Source organism: Petaurus breviceps, unplaced genomic scaffold, assembly GCF_028583685.1.
Source record: "Petaurus breviceps papuanus isolate PSGF00001 unplaced genomic scaffold, PetGlider_PUasm1.0 90808, whole genome shotgun sequence".
NCBI classification, from domain to species: domain Eukaryota; kingdom Metazoa; phylum Chordata; class Mammalia; order Diprotodontia; family Petauridae; genus Petaurus; species Petaurus breviceps.
The window spans coordinates 17,240,430-17,263,654 of NW_027187349.1; the positions used below are offsets into that span (position 1 = coordinate 17,240,430).

At 40.6% G+C, this 23,225-nt stretch overlaps 2 protein-coding genes across 2 annotated transcripts in view; one reads left to right on the forward strand and one right to left on the reverse strand.

The window, feature by feature from the left end:
* Nucleotides 1-23,225, forward strand: part of UFC1 (ubiquitin-fold modifier conjugating enzyme 1) — a 428,252-nt gene that overhangs the window by 248,290 nt on the left and 156,737 nt on the right. The window lies entirely within an intron of this gene.
* F11R (F11 receptor) lies at nt 609-19,816 on the reverse strand. Its single transcript, XM_069070490.1, has 10 exons — nt 19,618-19,816; nt 4,063-4,131; nt 3,819-3,926; nt 3,418-3,564; nt 2,787-2,989; nt 2,552-2,654; nt 2,264-2,371; nt 2,014-2,026; nt 1,656-1,704; nt 609-1,498 (listed from the first exon to the last, which is right to left on the reverse strand). The coding sequence occupies exons 1-10, from the start codon at nt 19,673-19,675 to the stop codon at nt 1,463-1,465; spliced, it is 894 nt and encodes a 297-aa protein (XP_068926591.1). The 5' UTR covers nt 19,676-19,816; the 3' UTR covers nt 609-1,462.

The following is a 23,225-nucleotide window of genomic DNA, read 5'->3' on the forward strand; positions in this document are numbered from 1 at the left end:
GACCACTGTTCCAGTCTGTTAAGATCATTTTGGATTCCCATCCTGTAAACATACACCTTAACTTGTCTTCTCAGATTTATATTTATGAAATTGATAAGCATGCCATCTATGATTTTATCTGAATCACAGATTTAAAAAACTTTGTGACTCAAAACTAAAATAAAAATAAAACAAAATTTTTAAAAAGCAGGGCAAACACCAAACTATATAACAGCAGTTCAGTTTTTTCTTCTTTGTATGTATATGCTTTGAAAAGTTTATTAATAACTGTTAAATTCACAATGAAAAGAATTTTTTTAAAGGCCAAAGATTTGCAAGATTATTTGCAATCTTGCTAATCTAAGGATACTTCATAGAGTCATGTGAAACTTTAACATTTGTCCTCCAATTTCCAAAGCCTGGCACAAAAAATATGGAATCAGATTCACCGTGCTCCCATAGCAGTGAAGACAGACACCACACTAGAGGGCAGCAGAGGCCTATCCTTGAGCCAAAAATGTCCCCTCCTATAAAAAGAACCAGGATAATCAGTGAAGTCCTCTGTCTGAATTTAACTGGCTTATTAAATTTTGAGACCTTACACCCCTAACATACACAAAACAAACTGCTTAGACAAAACAAAAATTTTTATTTAAAATGACATTCATATACAACATGTATGACACCCTGTAATTCAGCAGGGAGCTGAGGCTTCCCAAGCACAGGACACCTTTCTGAAATGGCAATCCTATCTGTCCCAGTCAATGAAAGGCTTTGAGCCTCCAGTCCAGATCTGCTTTCTGTAGATCAATGGGTCTTAAATATTGTCACTGTGTTTTTTTTTCCTTGAGAGCTCTCATGGCCCTGGAGACCCCTACACAAAAAAGATCCAGCTGGTCTTGCAGTGGCCATATCGTCAAGTGTTCCAAAGCCAGGAAGGAGGGCCCAGGAAACAGAAGAGATGTTTCACTATTAATCTAATAAAAAGAGTCCACAGCTCCAATCTCTTGAGCCTATTAAGAAACATTGTTTTGGCCTCAGGCCCCAGCTTCTCCCCAATCCTGAGGGAGTCCACAAGTCACAAGACCCCAAGTTAGGGTTAAGTTCAGAACACATAAAGGAAGATATTCACTCTTGGGAGCATGGCCACATCTGCTGATAAGGAGTTGCTAGTGATGGGGAACAGATACCGCTCAACCTGCCTGATTCTAAAAAGAGATGGGAATTAAAAACCCTAAATATGGTCCAGGCAAACCCATCAGTGATGGGAGAAGGAAAGGCAGGACGGTGTTAGTGCTCCGCTTCATTCATAAACACACATAGAAGCCCTGGCTGGAGAGTCATCATTAAAAATAATCCTAAGAGGAGATGGACTAAGAACATAAGTAAGGCATCCTGTGAAATTCATAACATCAGGAGGTCAGAGTCCAGCAGAATCCAAAAAGGACAAATTCAGAAGACAGGAGAAGAGACAGGTTGGGGGTCACACCAAAAATGATGATGTCTGTCGGAATTCTCCCTAGGAAAACAGAACTTCAAGTAAGTTCCCTAAAATTCCCACTAACTAAATAGTCCCACAACTACAAACTAGAAACTCCATCCATTCTGGCAAGATAACCCTCCCCACTTCTTTCCCAAAGGCCCATACCCTTCCGGCCCAAACCCAGCACACTCACATCACTGCGGGCAGAAGGCTGGCTATAGATGACTTTCTTATTGGTACTCCTGAAAATAAATCAGTGAAAATAGATGGTCAGTCCTCTCACCCCTCATGTGCAGCTTAAAAGTCAGATAATTCCCCACTTCCAACCTTATGATACCAAGGATGGAATATTTCAAGACACAAAAAACCCATGAATTCAGCAGTCCTCCCTCCCAGGCTGGGCTCCTCCCATCATTTCCATCCCCATCCCTAGCCCCTTCACAGTTCTGGCTTGCAGCACCCATCTCCTTGCTCTCAGCTTCAGAAACTTCTGTTGATTAAGGGCAACTGTAATTGTCTGGTAAGGGAGGAGAGCCCAGCATCTCACTCACCCTTTACTTGTTCCTGAAAGAAAATTAAAAATAGGGCCATAAGAATCAGGCAGCACTCTGCTGGTCCAGGTCCACATAGTAGAATATCCCCTACTCCCTGACCCCACCCCATCCCACCCCTGCAGAGGACTAGATGATGTAACTGCTCCAGAACCCAGGCAAGGTCCATCACCTTGTGGGAAGTGGGGACAAGAGATAGGGAAAGAGGGGAAGGTAAAAAACAGGAAAGGAGAATGGGGTAGGCACTTACTGGTGAAATAGCCTCGAGAGTAGGCGAACCAGATACCAAAAATCAGGAGCCCAAGGAGGAGCAGCGTCACAATAACAGCTGCCACGATGCCCCCTACATTTAGTTCCACTGTGGAATACAATTGGAGGCATCAGGAACCTGTACCCCAAGGTCTTTTTCTAATTGCCTAACCTAGACACCAGCCCTGGCAACCCAGCCCCTTCAATGGCAAACAAACCCAAAGCCAGGGAAAGATTGGGGGGGGGGGGGGGGGTTCTGGTATCACATCCCTTTCCCACCCTTACTCACCAGCTTCCATTCGGACAGCTTCTGAGGACTTGGCAATCCCAACCCCATTGCTTACTTGGCAGGAATAATCCCCTGTATCAACGGCTGACAGAGGGTCAAACACCTAGAGGGAAGCACATAAGTCAGTCTCTTGCTCTAAGGAGAGTCTAGACCTCTGCCAAAGTTCAAGGGATTCAGCTCAATTTTCTTTTCCTACTTGGACCTATGGAATCCCTAGAACCCATGACCCTCATACCAGTTCCCCTGTCTTAGTGTCAATGGTATATGAAGAATTGATGAAGGCACGGGAGTTCTTGGGCTCCAAAGGCATCAGAATCCCATCCTTGAACCACTCGTACTGAGGGGGCGGAGAACCATCCTCCTCAGAGCAGGTCAGCACAACTCGGTTCCCAATAGTGGCTGAAGATGGAACACTGACTGTGGGCTTTGACGGTGGCACTAGAGAGAGAAAAAGGGACAAGGCTAGAGTGAGAAGAGAACTGGCCACTGACAAACAACACCCCTCTAGAGTACTCTGTAACCAAAGCCCACAAATGAAAGCTTACATTGGCATAATGTTTTAGTGTGTGTGTGTAGGTAGCTGAAATCTACTTCTCCTGAATTCCAACCATAACACTCCTCAGTCTCCCACAGGCCTCTGGTCCGATGACCCTCAATTTCTACATAATTTGAGGATTCCCTCTCCCTTCCTGCCCCAAGCACCAAAAGGTTCATTTCTGAGTCCCTCTTTCCTTTGGCATTTTTCAACAATTGCCTCCCTTCTAAGTCTTGCAGTTTTCTTTAGAAATACTGGAAGAAGACAATGAACCTTGAAGCAGGAGAGTTAGGAGAGGTTATGATGTAGGCTTGCCTATGTGATTTTATACCTAACACAAGGAGCTCCACGGTGATCTCTCCATATTCTGTTCCACCATTTTCAGTGACCATACATGTATACATCCCCGTGTCCTTTCGGGTCACAGAACGAAAAGAAATACCACTCTGTGAGAAGACCACCCGGCCTTCGTAGGAAGCTGTGGTTACCAGGAGAAAGCATGGAGAAAGATTAAGACTGAAAGTAGAAATGTCACACCAATTCATAAGCACCCTACACCAAAAGGGCCCAGACAGCTTTCTCTCACCACCCCCAGAACATCATGTAGAAGAGCTATAGGGGCTGTCTTGACATTAAAATGTTTTCCTCTGAGGATATAGCACAATTGCTTCTACCACAGACTCGAACACTTTGGGGATTGCAGAGGCTGCCAAGAGGACTCCAGTGACTTACCAGTAATCTTGCTGTCATAGCAAACCAGGCTGGTTGTGCTTCCCCGAACAAACTTCCACTCAACTCGGGGTGAGGAGAAGCCCGCATAGTGACAGGTCAGTGTGGCAGCTACAGGAAGATGACAAGTGAAGCTAGGATGCACCAGCAAAAAGGGAATCCCTAATGCCCACACACTAGGCCGTTTCCTTCACCCCCACTCCTAAGAAGAGTTCCATCCCACCACCTCCAGCCTCAGCCCACTCACGTTGATTCTCATCTACTTTAACTTGCTGTTGAGAAGTATAGACTGTGACAGCACCCACTGCTGAACAACCTGGAGAGGAGAAAGATGAGTGCAATCAGGGAAAAAGAAGAAAAAACATGACAGAAGAAGACAGAGGGTTAGGAGAGAGAGGGGCTGGTAGGGAAGCAACTAGGCAAACAGGCCAGATGAATGATAAATATTAAGAATCACTTACAGACTACTCAACCCAGCCTCTAGCCTCCAATTACAGCTCTATAATTAATATTTACACAGAGCTTTGAGGTTTACAAAGTGTTTTTCGAACAACAAACCTGTGAAACAGGTAATTAATTATTTACTATTGGGCAGCTAGGTAGCACAGAAGCCCGGGCTTACAAGTTTCTCTGATAAAAGTTTTATTTCTCAAATATATCGAGAACTAAGTCAATTTTCTAAGAATGGGAGCCTTTCTCAAATTGATAAATGGTCAAAGGATATGTAGGCAGCTTTCAGATGAAGAAACCAAAGCTATCTATAGTCATATTAAAAAAATGCTCTAAATCACTATTGATTAGAGAAATGCAAATTAAAACAACTCTGTAATACCACCTCATCTCTATCAGATTGGCTAATATGACAGAAAAGAAAAATGACAAATATTAGAGAAGGTGTGGAAAAAAATGGGACACTAATGCACAGTTGATAAGAGTTTTAAACTGATCCAACCATTTGGGAGAGCAATTTGGAACTATGCCTTAAGGGCTACAAAATTGTGCATACCCTTTGACCCAGCAATATCACTACTAGATCATAAGATTAAAAAAAAAAAAAAAAGGAAAAACAACCTATGTACAAAAATATTTACAGCAGCTCTTTATATGGTGGCAAAGAATTGAGGGGATGCCCATCAACTGGGGTATGGTTGAACAAGTTGTGGTATATGATTATGATGGAATATTATTACTGTGCTATAAGAAATGATAAGCAGGATGCTTTCAGAAAAACCTGGGAAGACTTACATGAACTGATGCAAAGTGAAATATGAAGAACCAAGAAAACATTATATACAGTAAACATAATGTGGTATGGTGATCAACTGTGAATGACTTCAGCAACACAATGATCCAAAACAATTCTGAAAGACTTATGACAAAAAATGCTATCTACCTCCAGAGAAAGAACTGATGGTGTATGAATGCAGATTGAAGCATATTTTTTTAAACTATTATTCTTGGTTTTTTGGTCTGTGTTTTCTTTTGCAATATAGCTAATATGCAAATGTTTTGCATGACTAAACATGTACAATCTATAACAAATTGTTATAACTTCATGGAGAGAGGAGGGGAGGGAGAGAATTTGAAACTCAAAATTTTTAAAAATGAATGTCAAAAAATTTTGTTTATATATAATTTTTTTTAAAAATAAAAAAAAAGATATCTTAAAGATAACTGTCTAGATCTCTTTGAACCAGAGGGCAAGGTGGAAAAAGAATCTATCATTTATGTCAAAGAAATTCCAAAATGAAAATTCCCAGAAATATCACAGTCAAAATTCAGATTTTCCAGTTCAAAGAAAGATGACTGCAAGCAGCCAGAGGAAAAAAGAAAAAGAATTCAAGTACTGAGGAACCAGTCAGGCTCCCTCATAATTGCCAGGAAGAACTTTTCCAACAAAACTGAGTATAATGCTACAGGGAGAAAGAATACACCTTAAATGAAATAAAGGATTTCTAAAAATTCCTAATGAAAAGAAGGGCTGTGAAGACATTTTGAAGTTCAAACACAGGACTGAAGAGCAACTTAAGAAGGTAAACATTAATGAACAATGATAAAGGACTAAACAAAGATAAAATGCTTACATTCAAATATGAGGAAATGACACATGTGTCCCCTCTAGACCCTACCATCATCGGAGTAATTAGACAAGGCCTAGGAGTGGTTCAGTTACTTCTTGATGATCATAGGAGAACAGAAAGAAAGGGAAGAGGCTTATGCATATTCTGGGAAGGAGGTAGAGTAGAGAAAAGGTGGTTGGGGAAAATTATCTCACACAATCAAGATATACAAGTAAACATCTATATACATAAGGAAGATGGGGCTGGGGGAAACAGCTAACACTTGAACCTCACTCTCATCTGAACTCGTCAAAAGGAGGAAGAATGGACTTTCACACACACACATTAGTTACAAAAATATTTCATTCAACTGGGAGATAGGCAAAGGGGGAGAATCAGAGAAAGGATAGATTAAGGGAGAGATAAGATCAGTCCTAAACAAAACAAACTCTAAGAATGTAAAAAAAAAATATTTATAGCTCTTTTTACACCAAGTCATTTTTTATTTTGCCTTTTTTTCTTGGAGAGGCAATTGGGGTTAAGTGACTTGCCCAAGTTTACACAGCCAGTAAGTATTAAGTATCTGAGGTGGTATTTGAACTCGGGTCCTTCTGACTTCAGGGCCAGTACTCTATTCACTGTGCCACCTAGCCGCCCCCATTTATAGCTCTTTTTGAAGTGGCAAAGAATGAGAATCTAAGAGAGTGACCATACATTTAAAAATGGATAAAAAAAAGTTATGGTATATAAGTGCAATAGAATACTATCTTGCTATAGAAATAATGAAGAGAGGGTTTCAAAGAAACCTAGGAATACTTGTATGAACTGATGCAGAATGAAGTAAACAGAACCAAGAAAACAATTTATATGATGACAACAATGTGATTTAAAGAAAACAATTGAAAGAATTATGAACTCTTATCAGTGTAATGACCAACCATGATTCCAGAGCACTAATGATGAAACACGCTACCTACTTCATGACAGAGAAGTGAAGGGGTTAAGAACACAGAATAAGATAAGTATCTTTTTGGACATGGTCAACGTGGAAATCTGTTTTGACTGACTATATACACTTGTAATGGGTTTCATTTTTCTTTTGTTCTCAATTAGGGGAGGGGACAGGGTGAGAAGGTGGGTTTTTGCTGATTGAAATAAGCTATTTTTAAAAATAAAAATGAATTAAAAATTAAACCAAGAAGTAGTAAGACTAAGTATTATCTTCATTTTTTATGAATTAAAACAACTATCACTTATGTGACACTTAAAGATTTATAAAACACTTTATGTATATTATCTCATTTTATCCTCACAACCACCACGGAGGAAACAGAAATAAAGTCACTTGCTGAAAATGGTACAACTAGTCAGTAGAACTCAGAACTGGAACACAGGTCTTTGGATTCTTCAAAAAGAACTTATTCCACTACATGGAGCAGCTAAAGAGAACCCAGCATCAGCCTGGAGTCAGGAGGACCCGAGTTTGGTTCCCGCCTCAGACACTTAACACCCACACAAAATAACTGGCTGTGTAACCTTGGGCAAGTTACTTAACCCCAATTGCCCTCCAAAAAAAAAAAGGCATATATTTGAAAAAAAAAAAATAAAGAGAATCCAGATCTAGATGTAGTAGGGACTTTGGTGGCCAAATAATCCTACCCCCTTATTACAGACAGGAGGACACTGAGGCTCAGGACTTGCCCAAGGCATCAGAAGCAGGATGTAAACCTAGAGCTGTACTAAATGATGGAAGGTGGGGAAAAAAAAAGAAAAGAAACAGGTCTGATTAAAAAACATCTACTGTCAAAGTCTAAGAATTAGTCCGGAAAATAATGCACAGATGAGAAAAAGAACAAAGTAGTCTATTTGAGAAGCAGTAATCCATCAGTTCCTTCTCTTTTCATATTGACTTTCACTCATTTTTTAAAGATGAAACTCGTGTTTATGGTTTTTTTTTTTGCTTTTTGGAGGGCAATTGGGGTTAAGTGACTTGCCCAAGGTCACACGGCTCATTTTTGTATCAAGTGTCTGAGGCCGGATTTGAACTCAGGTCCTCCTGACTTCAGGGCCGGTGTTCTATTCACTGCGCCACCTAGCCGTCCCTTCAAGTTTATGTAGGAAGAATTCATCGAATTCATAAACTATGTTTTTATTTAGTGGTCTGTCCCCAAGATTAAATAGGAACTTCTGTCTTCATTAAGGCTGTTAGCACATGAAATTGTCTTTGATAGGCCTGGATACCAAATATGAAACTTAACACTTAGAAATTTAAGTGTGTATATGAAATACAAAAAAACTTTCTTCTTCTATGGAACCTAATAAAACACATCCCTTACTTAAAATAGTAACTAGCCTTGGGAATAGAAACTTAAACAAAATCACAGTTCATAAATTTGATAGTCATTCCTCCAGCACATCTAACAGTAACTATAGTTAGTGTAACAGATACATAGATGCCATATATAAACTTAAGATAAATACTACACCCACAATTACACAACCATAAATAGAATGTATACATTCTTCTTCCCCATCACCATTGCCCTAGTGTAGACTTTATTTCTTATCTCATTATAGCAATCTTTTAAAAAATTATCTTCTTAGGGGTGTGAGGTGATACAGTGAGTAGAGCACTGGCCCTGGAGTCAGGAGGACCTGGGTTTGGATCCGGCCTCAGACACTTGGCACAAAAAACTAGCCATGTGACCTTAGGCAAGTCACTTACCCCCAACTACCCTACTCTCCCCCCTCCAAAAAAAAAGCAAAAAAATGTATCTTCTTTCCTCATGTTCCCTTCTCTATTGAAAAAATATAAGTAAAATCCTTGTGACAAAATATACTTAGTCAAGCAAAACAAATTCCTCTATTGGCCAAGTCCAAAAATGTGTGTCTTATTCTACATATTTAATCTATCACTTCTCTGTTATGAAGTATGTAGTAGCATGCTTCGTTATTGGTCCTCTGAAATCATGGTTGATCGCTGCATTGATCAGTTCCCAAGTCTTGCAAAAAAAAAAAAATTGATCATTTTTATAATGTTATAATATAAATTCTTCTCCTGATTCTATTCACTTCATTCTGCATCAGTTTTCAAGCCTTCCCAGGTTTCTCTGAAACTGTCCCCTTCATTGCTTCTACAGTATTCATTTACATACCACAATTTCTCTAATAGGACACCCCTATTAGTTTCCAGTTCTTCGCCACTAAAAAAATAAACAATACACATATTTTTGTACATTTAAGACCTGCTATTTGATCTCTTTGGGTTACAGACCCAGCAGTGGTATTTCTGGCTAAAAGATTAAGATTAAATTGCTCTCACAAGTTGTTCTAGAGCTCATCATCTTTCCCCTAAAACTCTCCCTCCTCCCAAGTTTCCCTCTTCTTGCTGAGGGAACTATCATTCTCCCAGGTCCCAGGTTTGCAACCTTGGTTATCACCCTTGACTCCTGATATCTCAACAGCTCCCATCTAATCTGTCGACAAGGCCTGTTGGATCGCACCTGTGCAGCATCTCTCAAATACACATCTTTCTCTCCTCTGACACTGCCACTGCTCTAGTGAAAGCCCTCCTCACCTCCCACTTTGATCACTGCAATAGCCTGGTGGTTGACTGGCCTGCACCAAGTCTATCCCCACTCTAATCCATCTTCTATTCAGCTACCAAAGTGATTTTACTAAATCCAAAGTCTCAAAAATGTCCACTCACCTCAATAAACTCCAGTAGCTACCTATCACTTCCATGTAAATATAAAATCCTTTGGCTTTTAAAACCCTTCATAATCTGCCTGCTATCTTTCCAGTCTTCTTACACTTTAGATCCCACCCCTCCCTCTACATACTCTATGATAGGGGCAGAGCCAAGATGGCTAAGTAGAAGCATACTCTATGATCCAATGGCATTGGCCTCCTTGCTGTTCTACATGCCATGTCCCATCTATACCTGTCTTCTTCTTCCTTCCTCCCTCCTTGTCTCTACCTCCTGGCTTCCTGGGCTTCCCAGCTAAAATTCTGCCTTTTACAAGAACCCTTTCTTCAGTCCCCTTAATTGTTAGTGACCACCTGCTAGGATTATTTCCAATTTATTCTGCATGTAACTTCTTTGGACGTAGTTGTTTGCATATTATCCTCCCCTGTTAGATTGTGCGCTCCTTGAGGGCAGGGGCTGTTTTCCCCTTTCTCTTATTTGTTGTGCTTAGCACAGAACTAGCAATCTATAAATGCTTCTTGGTTTGAATTGAGTCACCTAGAGTACAAAGTAGTTAAGTGACTTGCCCAGGCTCCCACAGCCAGTATAAATCACAGACAGGACATGAACTGAGGTCCTCCTGGTTTAAAGGCTATCTCTCTTTCCAATATGCCAAGCTGCCTCTACTACGAGATAACCACAAGGCACTTTAGGAGACAGGGCACCAGTAGCTAGAGTAATGGTAATAGCAAACAATATTGTTTTCATTTCCTACCATATAACAAATAAAGACAAAGAAATGAAGAGACTTGCCTGAAGTCACCAGCTGACAGAAGCAGAACTCAGGTCTTATGACTTAATCTAGAATTCATTAGTAGAGGAAATCACTGAAATTAACTCTTTTCTTTGTTATTAAAGATCAAGTATAACCTTCTCACTGACAAAGTATTTTACAGGCTCTGCCAAGATTACTCCATTCACCTTCCTTTCTCAGCCATCACAACATACCTCTCCTCTCATTTGAGTACACATATGTACTCAAACAGTAACCATGACCTCATTTCCTTCCCATTCCAATGCCTTCAATTACTGCAGAATCCCTTAGGAAAAGTGTAGAAGAGCTAGCCTAGGATAGGTTTTACAAGCTGCAAAGTCAACTATATCTTCTAGTCAGAAGCTTTCACACACTTTGATTCCTGGGACCTGTCTGTAATACATCTCAACACACTGCTTCCCTTGTAAATAAGCCCTAAAAATGTGCACACTTGGACTTGGTAATGTATTGACAAAGGAACAGTGGATGCTTAAAGTATTTCATAATCGTAGAAGTGACAGTTAAAGTGGACAAGTTTTTAAAGACCAAAGGAGCAAAATATTGGGCTTCAGTCACTGAGAGCCATAAGTCAGGACACTTAAAGAGTAGAAATGAATTCAGTACCCATAGAATAACACTGGTTTCCAGGAAGTTGATTGGGCCAATCAACTAAGCAAGCATTCATTAAGTGGACAGAGCACTGAGACTAAAGTCACAAAAACCTGAATTCAAATCCAGCCTGAGACACTTACTAGTTGTGTGACCCTGGGCAAGTCACTTAACCCTTCTTGCTGCACTTTCTTCCTCTGTAAAATAAACTGGAGAAGGAAAAGCCAAACCACTCCATTATCTTTACCAAGAAAAATGAGGTCACGAAGAATCAAGACATGACTGAAACAGTTGAACAACAACAAAATAAGCTAGGTAACTGGAAGGAGGGGAAGAAGAGAAAAATACAGTGGCTGCCCTCAAGCAGTTTACATTCAAAGGCAGGAAGCAACATAAAAATATGTAGGTATATACATAACACAGATAAAGCAGCTTCAAGGTAACAATAGAGAGGAAGTCATCAGCAGTTGGAAGGAACAGAAAGATCTGCAGCCCAGAGCACATAAGCTGGGAACTGAAGGAAACTGGGGGTTCCAAAAGCCATAGGTGAGATGTTTCATGGAGTTCACTGGTCCAAAGCTAGAAGAAGCCATGTGGTCTAAGCCCAAGTGAGGGGGGAAGCATTCTAAGCTCAGGGGAAAGACAGCACAAAGGCAGAGGGTAACTAACAGGAGGCAGGCCAGCGTGGTGGGCCTGTAAAGTGTGTGGAGGGAGTGATATGTAAGGTCAGAAAAGGAGGGCAGGGCCAAGCTGTCAAGAACTTTAACTGCTAAAGAGAAGAGTTTATATTTGATCCTAAGAGCAACAACCACTGGAATTCACTGAGTTCAGGAAGGGAAAGGACATGGTTAGATCTACACTTTAAGAAAATTACCTTGGTAGCCATATGGAAGATAAAATGCAATGCAAAAAGACTTGAAGTAGGAAGACTAATTAGGAGGCTCTTACAATATGAGGACAAGTGCCATCTGAGGGGAGAGAAGGGGGTATAGACATAAGATGTGGAGGAAGAAACTTTTCTGGCAACTATCTGGATAAGTGGGAGGGGCCTGAGTGAGGAGTGGAGGGTGACACCAAGGTTGTGAACCTGCATAACTGAAAGGAAGGTAGTGCCTTCAACAGAAATAGGAAAGTTCAGAAGAGGTGTGAGTTTTGGAAGAAAGATAATGAGTTCTGCATTGGCCATTGAGTTTGAGATGCCTATGGGATTTCAAATTCAAATTGTCCAAATGGCAGCTGCTGACACAGGGCTGAAGTCCAGCAGAGAGAGGCTAGGGTTGCATATATGGGTTTAGGAATTTCAGCTTGGTTTTCTCACAAGACCATTTCTGCATATGGATCCTAATGAAACTATCTCCCGAGCATGTGCCCGTGGGTGCATGTGTGTATGTGTGTGTACACAAAGCAGCATAAAAACATTTCTGGCAGCCAGTTCAAAGATAAAAAAATCACCAGTGTGGGAAGAAGGAAGGGTATCATTCACTCCAAAGTTTCAGGAAAGGCAGCAACAGAATGGATGAAGGAATGAACAAAGCCCATCAAAGTTCTTTCATTGTCAACATAGCAGTGGAAACATACCTGTCAACAGTCCTTAGGTTAACCATTTTACCTTAGTTGTCTGCATATGAACATTAGCTCTTCTATTAGCCCACAAGCTCTATGAGGGAAGAGACAATCTTATTCTACTAAATGTTTTCACATTCAGCACTTAGCAAGTACTTGTTTAATTTAATTGACACAATTTCCTAGATAAAACATTGGTATTCTTGTAGAATCAATATTAGAAAAATGACTACAATGACAGGGAAGCTACACAGTGGGGGAGATGCTTTGGGATAATTCCCAAAGTCCACTTCCTGATTCAGCAAGCATTTATAATAATGAAACTAAGATACAATGAAAAAGTCTGGCCGCTACCCCACTCCCTTGAAGTTTATTATGATAGAATTTTGTTTGCATTTTCACTTCCTCTTATTCAAATTTCTTCCTCTTATGAAATTCCACTCCTCACAGGTATTACATATTCAATGTTACTGGGTGTAACACCAACACACAGTATAAAACAATACATCAAATGTTGGCTCCCAGCTTCTAAAATCATTAAACAGATGGCGAACTTAATCCAATTCTGGGCTGAATCTTTACAAATCAATCCCATTAACCTCATTCTGATCTTACTCCTGGATACAGTATGGTTAGAAAGTTCTAGGCTAGCAAATTAATGAATTATCATTTTGTTTAGCTTTCCATTCCCAAGGAGGGGAAGAGGACAGGCTCTATGAAGGAGGTTATTATCTTTATTATCTGTGAATTGAGAGAAAGGGAAGGGAGAGGAACAACTGATGACTGAGAAGCAGTGCTCAAAGTGGGTAGAGAGCCAATCTCAGAGTAAGAAAAACCAGGGTTCAAGTTCTGTCTCAGATACATTAGCGGTGTGAACCTGGGCAAGTCAGTAAGCACTCAAGCAACTCTCTAGGAGAAAGAGGTACCAATCTGCATTGGTAGAAGTTTTCTGTGCCAAGGAAATCACTAGTACATTTTAGGAAGGAAAAAAAATAGAATCAATGATGAGTTATACTAATTTACATTGCTTTGACTTAATGCAACTGTAGAGACAGGCAGATGTAATCATTTTGTTTCAGGATCTGCAGAGTGACCTGCTACTCTGTAGGTCACCTTGTTGATATGGGATAGCAATTATGAATCTACCAATGGATTAAATCCAGGGACTAAATGCTGGTCACAGCGGAAATCTGTGAATAACACCCTAGAAAGAAAACACACCATTTAGAAGGAATCTTAATACACAAGGCAGACTAGAGAGTTCAAACTAAAATATGGCTGATGTCTTTAGGCATCAGGCTGAACCCCTTCAAAACAGTATAGACTTGAAAAAAATGGTAGGGACAAATTTTTAGTTCTATGATTTCTCACAACCCATTTTTATAAATGTTATAAATTGTTCCTCTTCCATTATAAGAAAACTTTCTTATAATCATTTGTTCTTCATGATGAATAAGCAGAAGTAAGGGGAAGGTTCAGGAAGAAATACAGGTATTTGCGTTCAAAAGAATGCAAAGGGATCTAAATTTCTAAAGGACAATAGTCATTTAGACTGGTCAACATCCTTGATCTGTAAGGTAGAAGAGTAATGAACTAACTTCCAGGGTAAAACTGGTCAAGAACCAGATTTGGTGTCAGTCATCTAGTAGGCCCTGGCTTGTGGTTGATGGCAAAAGTCGTCTCCTTTGGAAGTTCTGTTATTAGAAAAGTTCAGAAAAATCAATGAAAAGAGTGAAAAGGAAAAGAATGGTAAAGACCAAGGCAAACACAAGTGGGATGGGGGAGACAGGGAAGAGTGAAATAAAAAAAGGAAGGCAAAAACAAGACTCAGAAAGTATACCAGAAAAGGAAATACAGTGAAGGGATCAAGGAATACAAGTTTAAAAAAAAAAAACAACAACACAGAAAGAGAAGAAATAGCAGATAAAGAATGAGACTAAACTAAGATTTGGGTACTTGTAAGTCTAGTAAATGGAACAGAGGCAAAGTGAGGGCCAGAAATAAGATACATGGACTTGAGAAGTAGAAATTTCAAGAACAAGCAACATTGCTGGAATCTGGGCATGGGGTTTTCACCTTGCCTCATCACTTTCTGTTCCACTCCTACCTTCCTAGAAACAGATGTCTTAACTATACTGCAAAAATATTGTTCTTAAAAACTAGGCTAAGCCCTTCCAACTGAGCCAGAAGGATCTCATGCTAATAGGTACTTTCCAAATAGACAAGGCAGGGCCAGGGCAGGGTAGGAACGAGTAGCGTGAGAAGACCCACTGAGCCTGCCAACAGGCTGGGCTGAGCCGAAGCTGTCCATACTTGGCTGCATACTAAGTGACATGGGAGCTGTCATGGCCCAAGGAGGATGGCATAGAGTACCTGGGTAGTATTAGCAAAATTAGAGTTTTCACTCTCTGCGTCCCACCCTCTCTATGGAATTTCCAGTTCTACCTGCTTAGCCCCTCCTCCCTGAGTCCCTGCCAGGGGTTTGGGCCAGACCTGTCCAGGCATCATTACAAGAGAACCCGCCCAGCCCTCAGTCCTGGGGCCTGGCGCCCGTACTTCCTGTTTGTCCCTGCTCCTCCCAACCTACTGCATCATCCCACCCCCACTGCACAGAGCAGATTACCTAAACTGGACTTTAGGCAGAAACCTCACTTATCAGGGAGTCACAGGCAGATCCCAGGGAAGGGCTAGTTTTAGTTCATGACTGTTCCTGTGGTTGGCCACTCAGCTGTCATGTGGTTCCTCACCAAGACCGAAGCCAGACACTGAATCAGAGAATTGGAAAAGGCCTTATAGGTCATCTAGTCCCACCTCCTACTCAATGAAAGAATTTCCCTATGTTCAAACTGCTGGAAAGTAAACTGATTCTAAGGTCAAATCCTTACTGTATCTCCCTGATTTTTCTATATACGAGAAAACCCATTTTCTCTTTAACTTATGACAAGTCATCTATTTCCTAAACCCACTAATGCAAGGTTGTGTGGGAGAAGAGGTATGAGACTTATTATCTTGTCCACAAAACAAGTGCAAACACGGGGAAGGAGATACACTGTTACCACTACCCCTCAGACTCAGCTGCCTCCTGCCAAGGAAAGGGAGATATTTCCATCATCTAAGGTCTCAGCCCACAACACAACTTTTAGCTATATCAGACTGTCAAAGCTGAAAACTCCTAACAGGATTAGGTTAAAAAAAAAAAACAAACTACCTCCAACTTGGGGCCAACTGGACTAGTCCCTGAGCATGAGAAATACTGAAAATGGAAACAAGAAAGCAGAACGAAGGTGCTGAGAGAAAAGAAGATTATATGTGTTCCAAGACACATCTCCTAGTTCTCCTAGTTGAGGCATCTAGGTCGCACAGAGGAGAGAGTGATGGGCAAGTAGTCAGAAGACATGAATTCAAATCCAGCCTTGGACAGGTGTGCTAGCTCTGTGACCCTGGGCAAGTCATTTAATCTGTCTCAGTTTCCTCAACTGTAAAAAGGAAATAATAACAGGGTTGTGGTGAGGAACAAACGAGATAATATTTGTAAAGCTCCTGGCATCTAGTAGGTGATTAGTAAATGTTTGTTTCCTTACTTTTTTATTGTCTGCCACGGGCTTTGAGGGAAATTCTGTTCAAGGATAGGCCAAAGATGAATGGAAGAATAAAGAAGGGAGGGAGAGAACTGACTCACCTCCCCAGCCCTCATTCCTAGTTAGTCGACTGGCATCTGTGTCCTGTCTCCTCCCACTAAAGGAAACAAGTTCAGAGCAGGACAGGCCCCCACATCTCCAGCTACAGAAGGGCAATGAAGCTAATGAACCGTTAACTACATCACTTATCTTACAGCCAGCCAGTAATAATCCCCAGAGGAACCCAACTGTAGCCCCAAAACAAGCATTTCCATAATAATTACATGGAATTCAGGAAATAAGTTAAAAAAAATCAAATACAGCACAGGAAACATGGGGACACAGAAGCAAGCCCTTCTTCCTCCCCCTGAAATGCCTAGAAACAAAAAACCAGGACCTGGACAAACTGGAATAGAGTTCCAATTCAAGTTCTTTCAGGCCCCATGTTCTCCACTGTCCCTAAAATGCCACAAAACATTCTCCCTTGAAGAATTATACCAGAGCTTCAGAGGTCATTCCACCCAGTTTTTAGGCAGAACTTCCCCTAGGCTAGCCCAGCCTGATGGGGTCTTTCCTATTGGAGAGAACTCCTGGAAAGGAGATTCTAGCCACCAAACAGTCACTATTCTGCTAATTCATAGCTCCCACTTTCCCAGTATCTAGTCCCCAAGCTCTTGGTTATCTCTAATCTCCAGCCTTTCCTTCTAATTTGGTCCTCAGAGGAAATGAGAATAGCAGGTTCCCTTTGTCGATATAATAGCCACAAAGAATCGTCCCAGACTGAGATTCAGCTTTTAACAACAAACATTTATGAAAACCTGCTATGTGCTAGGGCCACAAATATAAATAACAATACCTACACTCCAAAGAGCTAACACAATTTAAGAGATTTGTGCACAATCTATTTATCTTCTCCACTTGCCCCTGAGGACTATTACATCTTGGTGGCTATATTCCCAGTGCCTAGTACATACAGTATCTTATACACAACAGGCAATTAATAAGCGTTGGTTGAATTATCCTGTACTTTCAACTCCATTCTTTTATCCTGTGAGATAACCTTCTAAGAGAACTTTGCTCTATTCCAAACATTAGCCCAATGTGAAAACCTCCCAAGAACTCATCTTTGACCACTAAAGCAGGAGAGGTAGGTGGGTTGGGAGAACGTGGAAACATGGGCCAACACAGGCCTGAAGAGATGCTCTATAGACGCTTCAAGCAGCCAAATGAAAGAAACAGTCAAACAGCAGACTAAGAACCCAAGAAGCAGCCCTACCTTCTACATCTTACCAGTGGGGAGTTAAAAATATACACTTCCAGCTTCATCTTCACCCATGAAATATTCCACGATGCCCTCCCCAGACTGATCTCAAACAGTCATGGCATTCTCCACCCAAGTAAAAGGGCTCAATTCTGAGGCATTGATCACCTGATAATACTATCTTACATTTTTACACCTATTATCTTATTTCATCTCCAGTCACAAATTTGTGAGATACCGCAGGATAGGAATTTCTTTTAAACAAATAAGAAGGAAATCAAGAGAAGTTAAAAGTGATTTACTAAAGGACCCTGGTCTCCAGACTCTTAGCCCCATTCAATTTCACCATCCTCTGAACATGCTATGTCCTGTACTCAACTGTATTCTGAAGCCAACTCTCCCAAATCACTTAGGTTCCTTTTACTTCACCCATTACCCTGAAGATCCCCAGACTGCAGTAGCTCTTCCTCTATTCCTCAGTTCTCCTCACTTCACTTTACATCAGTTGATATAAGTCTTCCCAGGACTCTCTGAAACTGTCCTTTTCATAATTTCTAATGGTACTATTCCATTATATTCGTATATCTTAGGCAATAAGAGCTGCTATAAATATTTTTTTTTTTGCCAAATGAGTTCTTTCCTCTTTCTTTCATTTCTCTAGGTTATCTATTCCTCCATTCTAAGACCAGACTAAAAAGCAGTCCAATAAAGTACTACCCAACTTGGGTCAAAATGCCTGGGAATTCCCACGAGATGTAAAAGAAACTAGGAGAAGAGGACAGAAGAGTCCAAGATTCATTAACTTTTGACCCCTTAAAAGCCAAGTCACTGGCTAGAGAAAGAGGAAGGCTAGGGTGTCAAATTGCCTCTGATAATTCAGAAGACATTTTGTCTGAAAGCCCTCAACTTCTTGAATCTTAGCTATGACACAAGGGACTTAGCAAAGCCAGTACATTTCTAAGGTATAATCAGAGGACAAGGAAAAAGGAAAAGGAAGAAAAAAAAGAAAGGGAAATGAAAGACAAACCAATGGGAAAGGGGAAAAAATGAGAAAAAAAAAAGGCACACAAAAGCTATATGCTGTTTACACCATAAGCACCACTTAGATAAAACAGATAAATATTCATATAACTCATTTCCACATACAGATATAGGTAGGAACAGGCTTCAAAACAGACTAACTAATACACAAACCGGACAGCTAGCCTAAACGGATATATCAGAAGGCAAAGGCCCCACCAAAAGCGTTTCCCATTGTTACAGAGGAAAGGGAGTTTAAGAATGAAACAAAAATTTTGACCCTGCGGTGGAGGAAGGGCAGTGATCTTCAGGGCTGGGGAAAAAAGTCCATCCAATCAACAAACAATTCTCCCTCCCCAAGGGGAACGGTCAGTCAACAACAAAGATAAAGTTCTCAGGAGGTAGAACAGCAGGAGAGGAGTCCAGGGAAGCTCCGCCTATTTGTGCAATTCCAAATTTCAACTTTAGTTCAACTTGGGAATAAACGGCCCCCAGAAGCAACAACCATGGACTTGCAAATGGTAAGGAACTGGGGCGGGACTCCGGGGGGGGGGGGGGGGGGGGGGGGGGGGGGGGGGGTGGGGAAGGACAGCTCATTCTCTTGAAATCGGGCAACTAGCTAAAGAAAAGGTCTCCTTGGCAACAGGACAGAAATCTTCACCCCCTTCCCTGCCCAACCCACAAATAAACCCATAAGCTGTGACCCCAGCCAGGTGGTGGGAAGACATAAAAGCCAATTTTACGAGTTATTTTTCATTTATGTGGGTCTGCAATAGAACCCCCTCACTGGGCTGTATAAGTATATGGGGGAAATGAGCGGGTGGGCACAACCCCTTAAAGGATTGTGTATGTAGGTTATGAATAGGGGAAAGGAAGGAAATAGGAATTTATATACCGCCTACTACGTGCCAAGCGCTTTGCAAATATCTCATTTGTATGTGTGAGTTGAAAGAGGGAAGAAAGAACAAGAGAAAGGCGGGGTAGGGGGAGAAATCAATGGCACACAGTCCTAAGTAGGGCTGCACATGGGGGGGGGGGGGGAGCACTTTGTGTATGCAAGGAGGGGAGGGGCCAAAACACTTTCTCAAGTGGGGACGAGCCTGGGAGAAAGGTGGAGCACCCGACCCCCATCCTACTCCAACGATTCTCCTCAAAACCCAGAACACTCACACAGGGTCGCCGCTGTGAGAAAAAGGAGAAGGTGCCTCTGCCCGGCCCGCTCCGCCATCCTGATCCCGATCCAGATCCGATCGCCAGATCCTCGCCACTGGCTAAGCTGCCCCCAGGCAGACGAAGCCAACGAGTAGCCTCCTCCCCAACCGCCGCGCCCAGACTGAGGCACAACCACCAGGTGGGATCCCGCCCTCCACTTCCCGCCACTCCCGATTGGTTAGTCCTCCGCCCCCAGTACAGTTTGATTGGTAGGGAGAGCTGCTTGGACTCCTGAGTGACTCACCGTAGCCAGGTACAACCCCACCCGGCACCTAACTCCCTGTAGGATTGGCACAGTTCCAAGACCGAAACTTCTCTGATTGGTTTAGACAAACGTCACTCCCTCTGATTAGCACGGAACCTTCTCCAGGTGAGGGCCACTCCGATTGGACAGTATTCCTGTTGACCGTAAACCATTGAACGAACGGCTGGAGTCTGGGAAGAGGCGGGGCAATTTGGGTAGGGTTTCAGGTAAGAAGGTGGAGGAGCAGCCCCAAGTTTGGGATGTTCCTTGGACACCTCCTAGGTTCTGTGAGACCATGGGAAGACTGTTTCTATTACAGATCTATTCGGTATAACCTCTACTAGATCGTTCTTGCTACATTCAAGGCAGTTATTTTATTCATGGCTTATTAATTCTATTCATGTTAATTCTTAATAATTCTTCACAGAGCTTCTTCCAAACCTCTCTGTTCAAGCTCCCAAATCCACTTTTGCCCCCCATCGTTCTCAGCAGTTCACCTCACTTGCCATCTTGGCCACACAGTTATAGCCCTCTCAACTCCCTTTCTTTCCTCTCTTCACAATTCTCTGTGACATCCTGCATATCTGAGTCATGAGGTTAAATGATCACTTTAACTCTCTGGGCTTCACTTTCCTCATGTATAAAATAAGGAAGTTCAGCTAGATGATGTCTAAAGTCCACTTTCAGCTCTAATGCTTTATTACTTAATGTGTTTCTTCCTTCTCTCTCAAAGGAAAAGGGTGATTTTCCTTCTGGCGCATCCCCAACCCAAATCATTAAACTCTCTCCTGTCTCATGCCCTTCTCTCAATCTGACACTTCATAGGCTCATAAATTAAGAGCTAGAAGGGACCTATAAGTCATTCTGCCTAACCCAATTTTATAAAAGAGGAATCTGAGGCTCAGAGAGATTCAGTGGTTTTCACTTTAAAGTACGGTTTGTTTCATTCTTGTTTGTACCCCCCTGAACCCACCATAATGTCTGGCACAGTATTTAATAAAATGCTTATTGATTCATTGATTTTCCAGAGTTACAAAGGTAGTGACAGAACTGGGATTTGGATCCAAGTCCTCTAAATACAAAGCCAAGACTCTTTATAATATACCACTTTACTTTTGAAAATGGGAACATTTGTCCTCTAATCTTGTGATACCTCTCACACAAGATTGAAGAAGGGAAACTGTCTCCATTGTTTAAAAAAAAAAACAGAGGAAGAGGGCAGAGTATGCATATAGTACATATAGATATATATGTATATATATACACACACTGCAGTATATAGTATATGCATATAATAATATAGTGTAGTACATATTCTATACATGCATATAACCCAGCATAGGCTACTGGGTTTGACTTTAATTCCTGGAAAAATCTAAATCAGATGTAAAAAGAAACAAATGGCAAACAATTAGAAAGGGAAGTGATGATTACAAAGAGTTAACATGACTTCCTAAAGAACCGCTCATGCCATATTAATCCCATTTCCTTTTTTTGACAGGTTTATTAACCTAGTATATAAATGGAATGCCACAGATATAGTTTACCTAGATTTCAACAAATTTTTTTATAAAGTATCATATACTATTCTTTTTTTCTTTTTAAAAAATGTTTTAACAGATTTTTTTTTGTTTTTGCATCATTAGTTTTCTGCAGTACCCCTTCTTGTCTCTCTTGCTTCTCCCTCCTAGAGAGTCATCTCATTTAACAAATAGTATTTTTTCAAGAAAAAAAAGAAGTCAGCACAACTGACCAATACATTGAAAAAGTTCAAAAACATGTGCAAAGTACAGTACTTATGGACCTCCCAAAATCCACCAAAGTGAGTTGGGAGAGTCCTCTTCTACATCTTCTTTCAAGTCATGTTTGATCTTTATGCTTTTGCGACATTCATTTTTGTTTATTTTTATTCACTTTATTATAATATATTATAATTTATTTGTTATATTTATTCATAATTGTTTTATATTATTTTGTGTGGTGGTTATTTCTGTTTACTTTGTTGTAGTCATTATATATATTATCTTAATTCTGCTGGCTTCTCTGCATCAGTACATGTAGATCTCTTACAGCATACATTCATATTCCACAATTTGTTTAGCCATTTCTTTAGTCAATTCTTTGCTGTCACAAAAACTACCATCATAATATTTTAGTATATGGTGAAATTTTTCTTATCTGTGACCTTTCTTTTTTTATCAACAACATTCTTGGGTAAAAAGGTATGAATATTTTAGTCACTTTATTTGCATAATTCTAAATTGCTTTCCAAAATGGTTGTACTGATTCACAGCTCCACCAACAATGCACCAGTGTGCCTATCATACTACAATCCCTCCAAAATTAACAATTGCCATTTTTTGTCATCTTCACTAATTTGCAGAGTTCAAGGTGTTGACCTGAAAGTTTGGTTAAAAGAGGCAAACGGATTGGGTGATATATGAATTCATATTTTTTATTCCCTTAAAGCTAGATGATATGTGCTACATAGAGCCAAAACATAAGTTCTGACTGTCTCATAAAAGAATGAACTGCTTTAAATATGTTTCAGGACAATCATAAGTTAGGATGTTTTTGTCCCTCAGATTCATGGTCTTCATATGTGTTTAACTATGCCATGAGTAAGGAAGTTTCTTAGTTGAATAAGTTGTAAATAAAAATTGACAAGACAATTGTCAAAGTAGTGTCAGTGGGAAATTAAGATCCCAGGATAGCATATGCCCATATGATACCAAGATAAGAGAAGTCCCACTACTCTGGTTGCAGGCATCCTGTCACAAACAGGAAGAATACTCCATGTCAGCCTTATCTGGTCTTTGAAGTTGCTGACACAGGAAAGGGCATTTTTAAAGCAAAGCAGTCTAATTGATTAGTTAAAGAAGGCTTTGACCCTTATTGGGGTTAAAAGGATCTGAAATTATTATTAAAGGTAAAAACTTGGGATTGTTTTGATTTGATTTTCTCTTATTATTAGTGATTTAGAGAATTCTTTCATTTGATCATAAATACTTTGCAATTCTTCTTTTCAGAACTGTTTGTTCCTATCCTTTGACCACTTATCTATAGGGAAATTGCTATTAGTCTTATATATTTGTTAATTGTTTATGTATTCTGAATTCCAGATTCTTATCAGTGAAATTTGATACAAAGATGTTTTCCCATTTGAAAGCTTCCCTGATGTAAGGCCAATCATGAGCAGCTCTCCTAAGGATTGCTGCTGTGAATAACTTTAAGGATCTAATTATAATAATAATATAGTGAACTCTCTATTCAGCAATAAACTAAAACAAAACATTCAATAAACTAAAGCACAGCATTAACA

Bases quoted from the DNA above. Each gene is read 5' to 3' on its own strand.
- F11R (XM_069070490.1), bottom strand. From the start codon at position 19,675: ATGGCGGAGCGGGCCGGGCAGAGGCACCTTCTCCTTTTTCTCACAGCG. The intron at 3,927-4,062 runs GTGAGTGGGCTG...ATCTTCCTGTAG, and splicing joins TAAAGTAGATGAGAATCAAC to CTGCCACACTGACCTGTCAC. The intron at 3,565-3,818 runs GTAAGTCACTGG...TGGTAACCACAG, and splicing joins CTATGACAGCAAGATTACTG to CTTCCTACGAAGGCCGGGTG.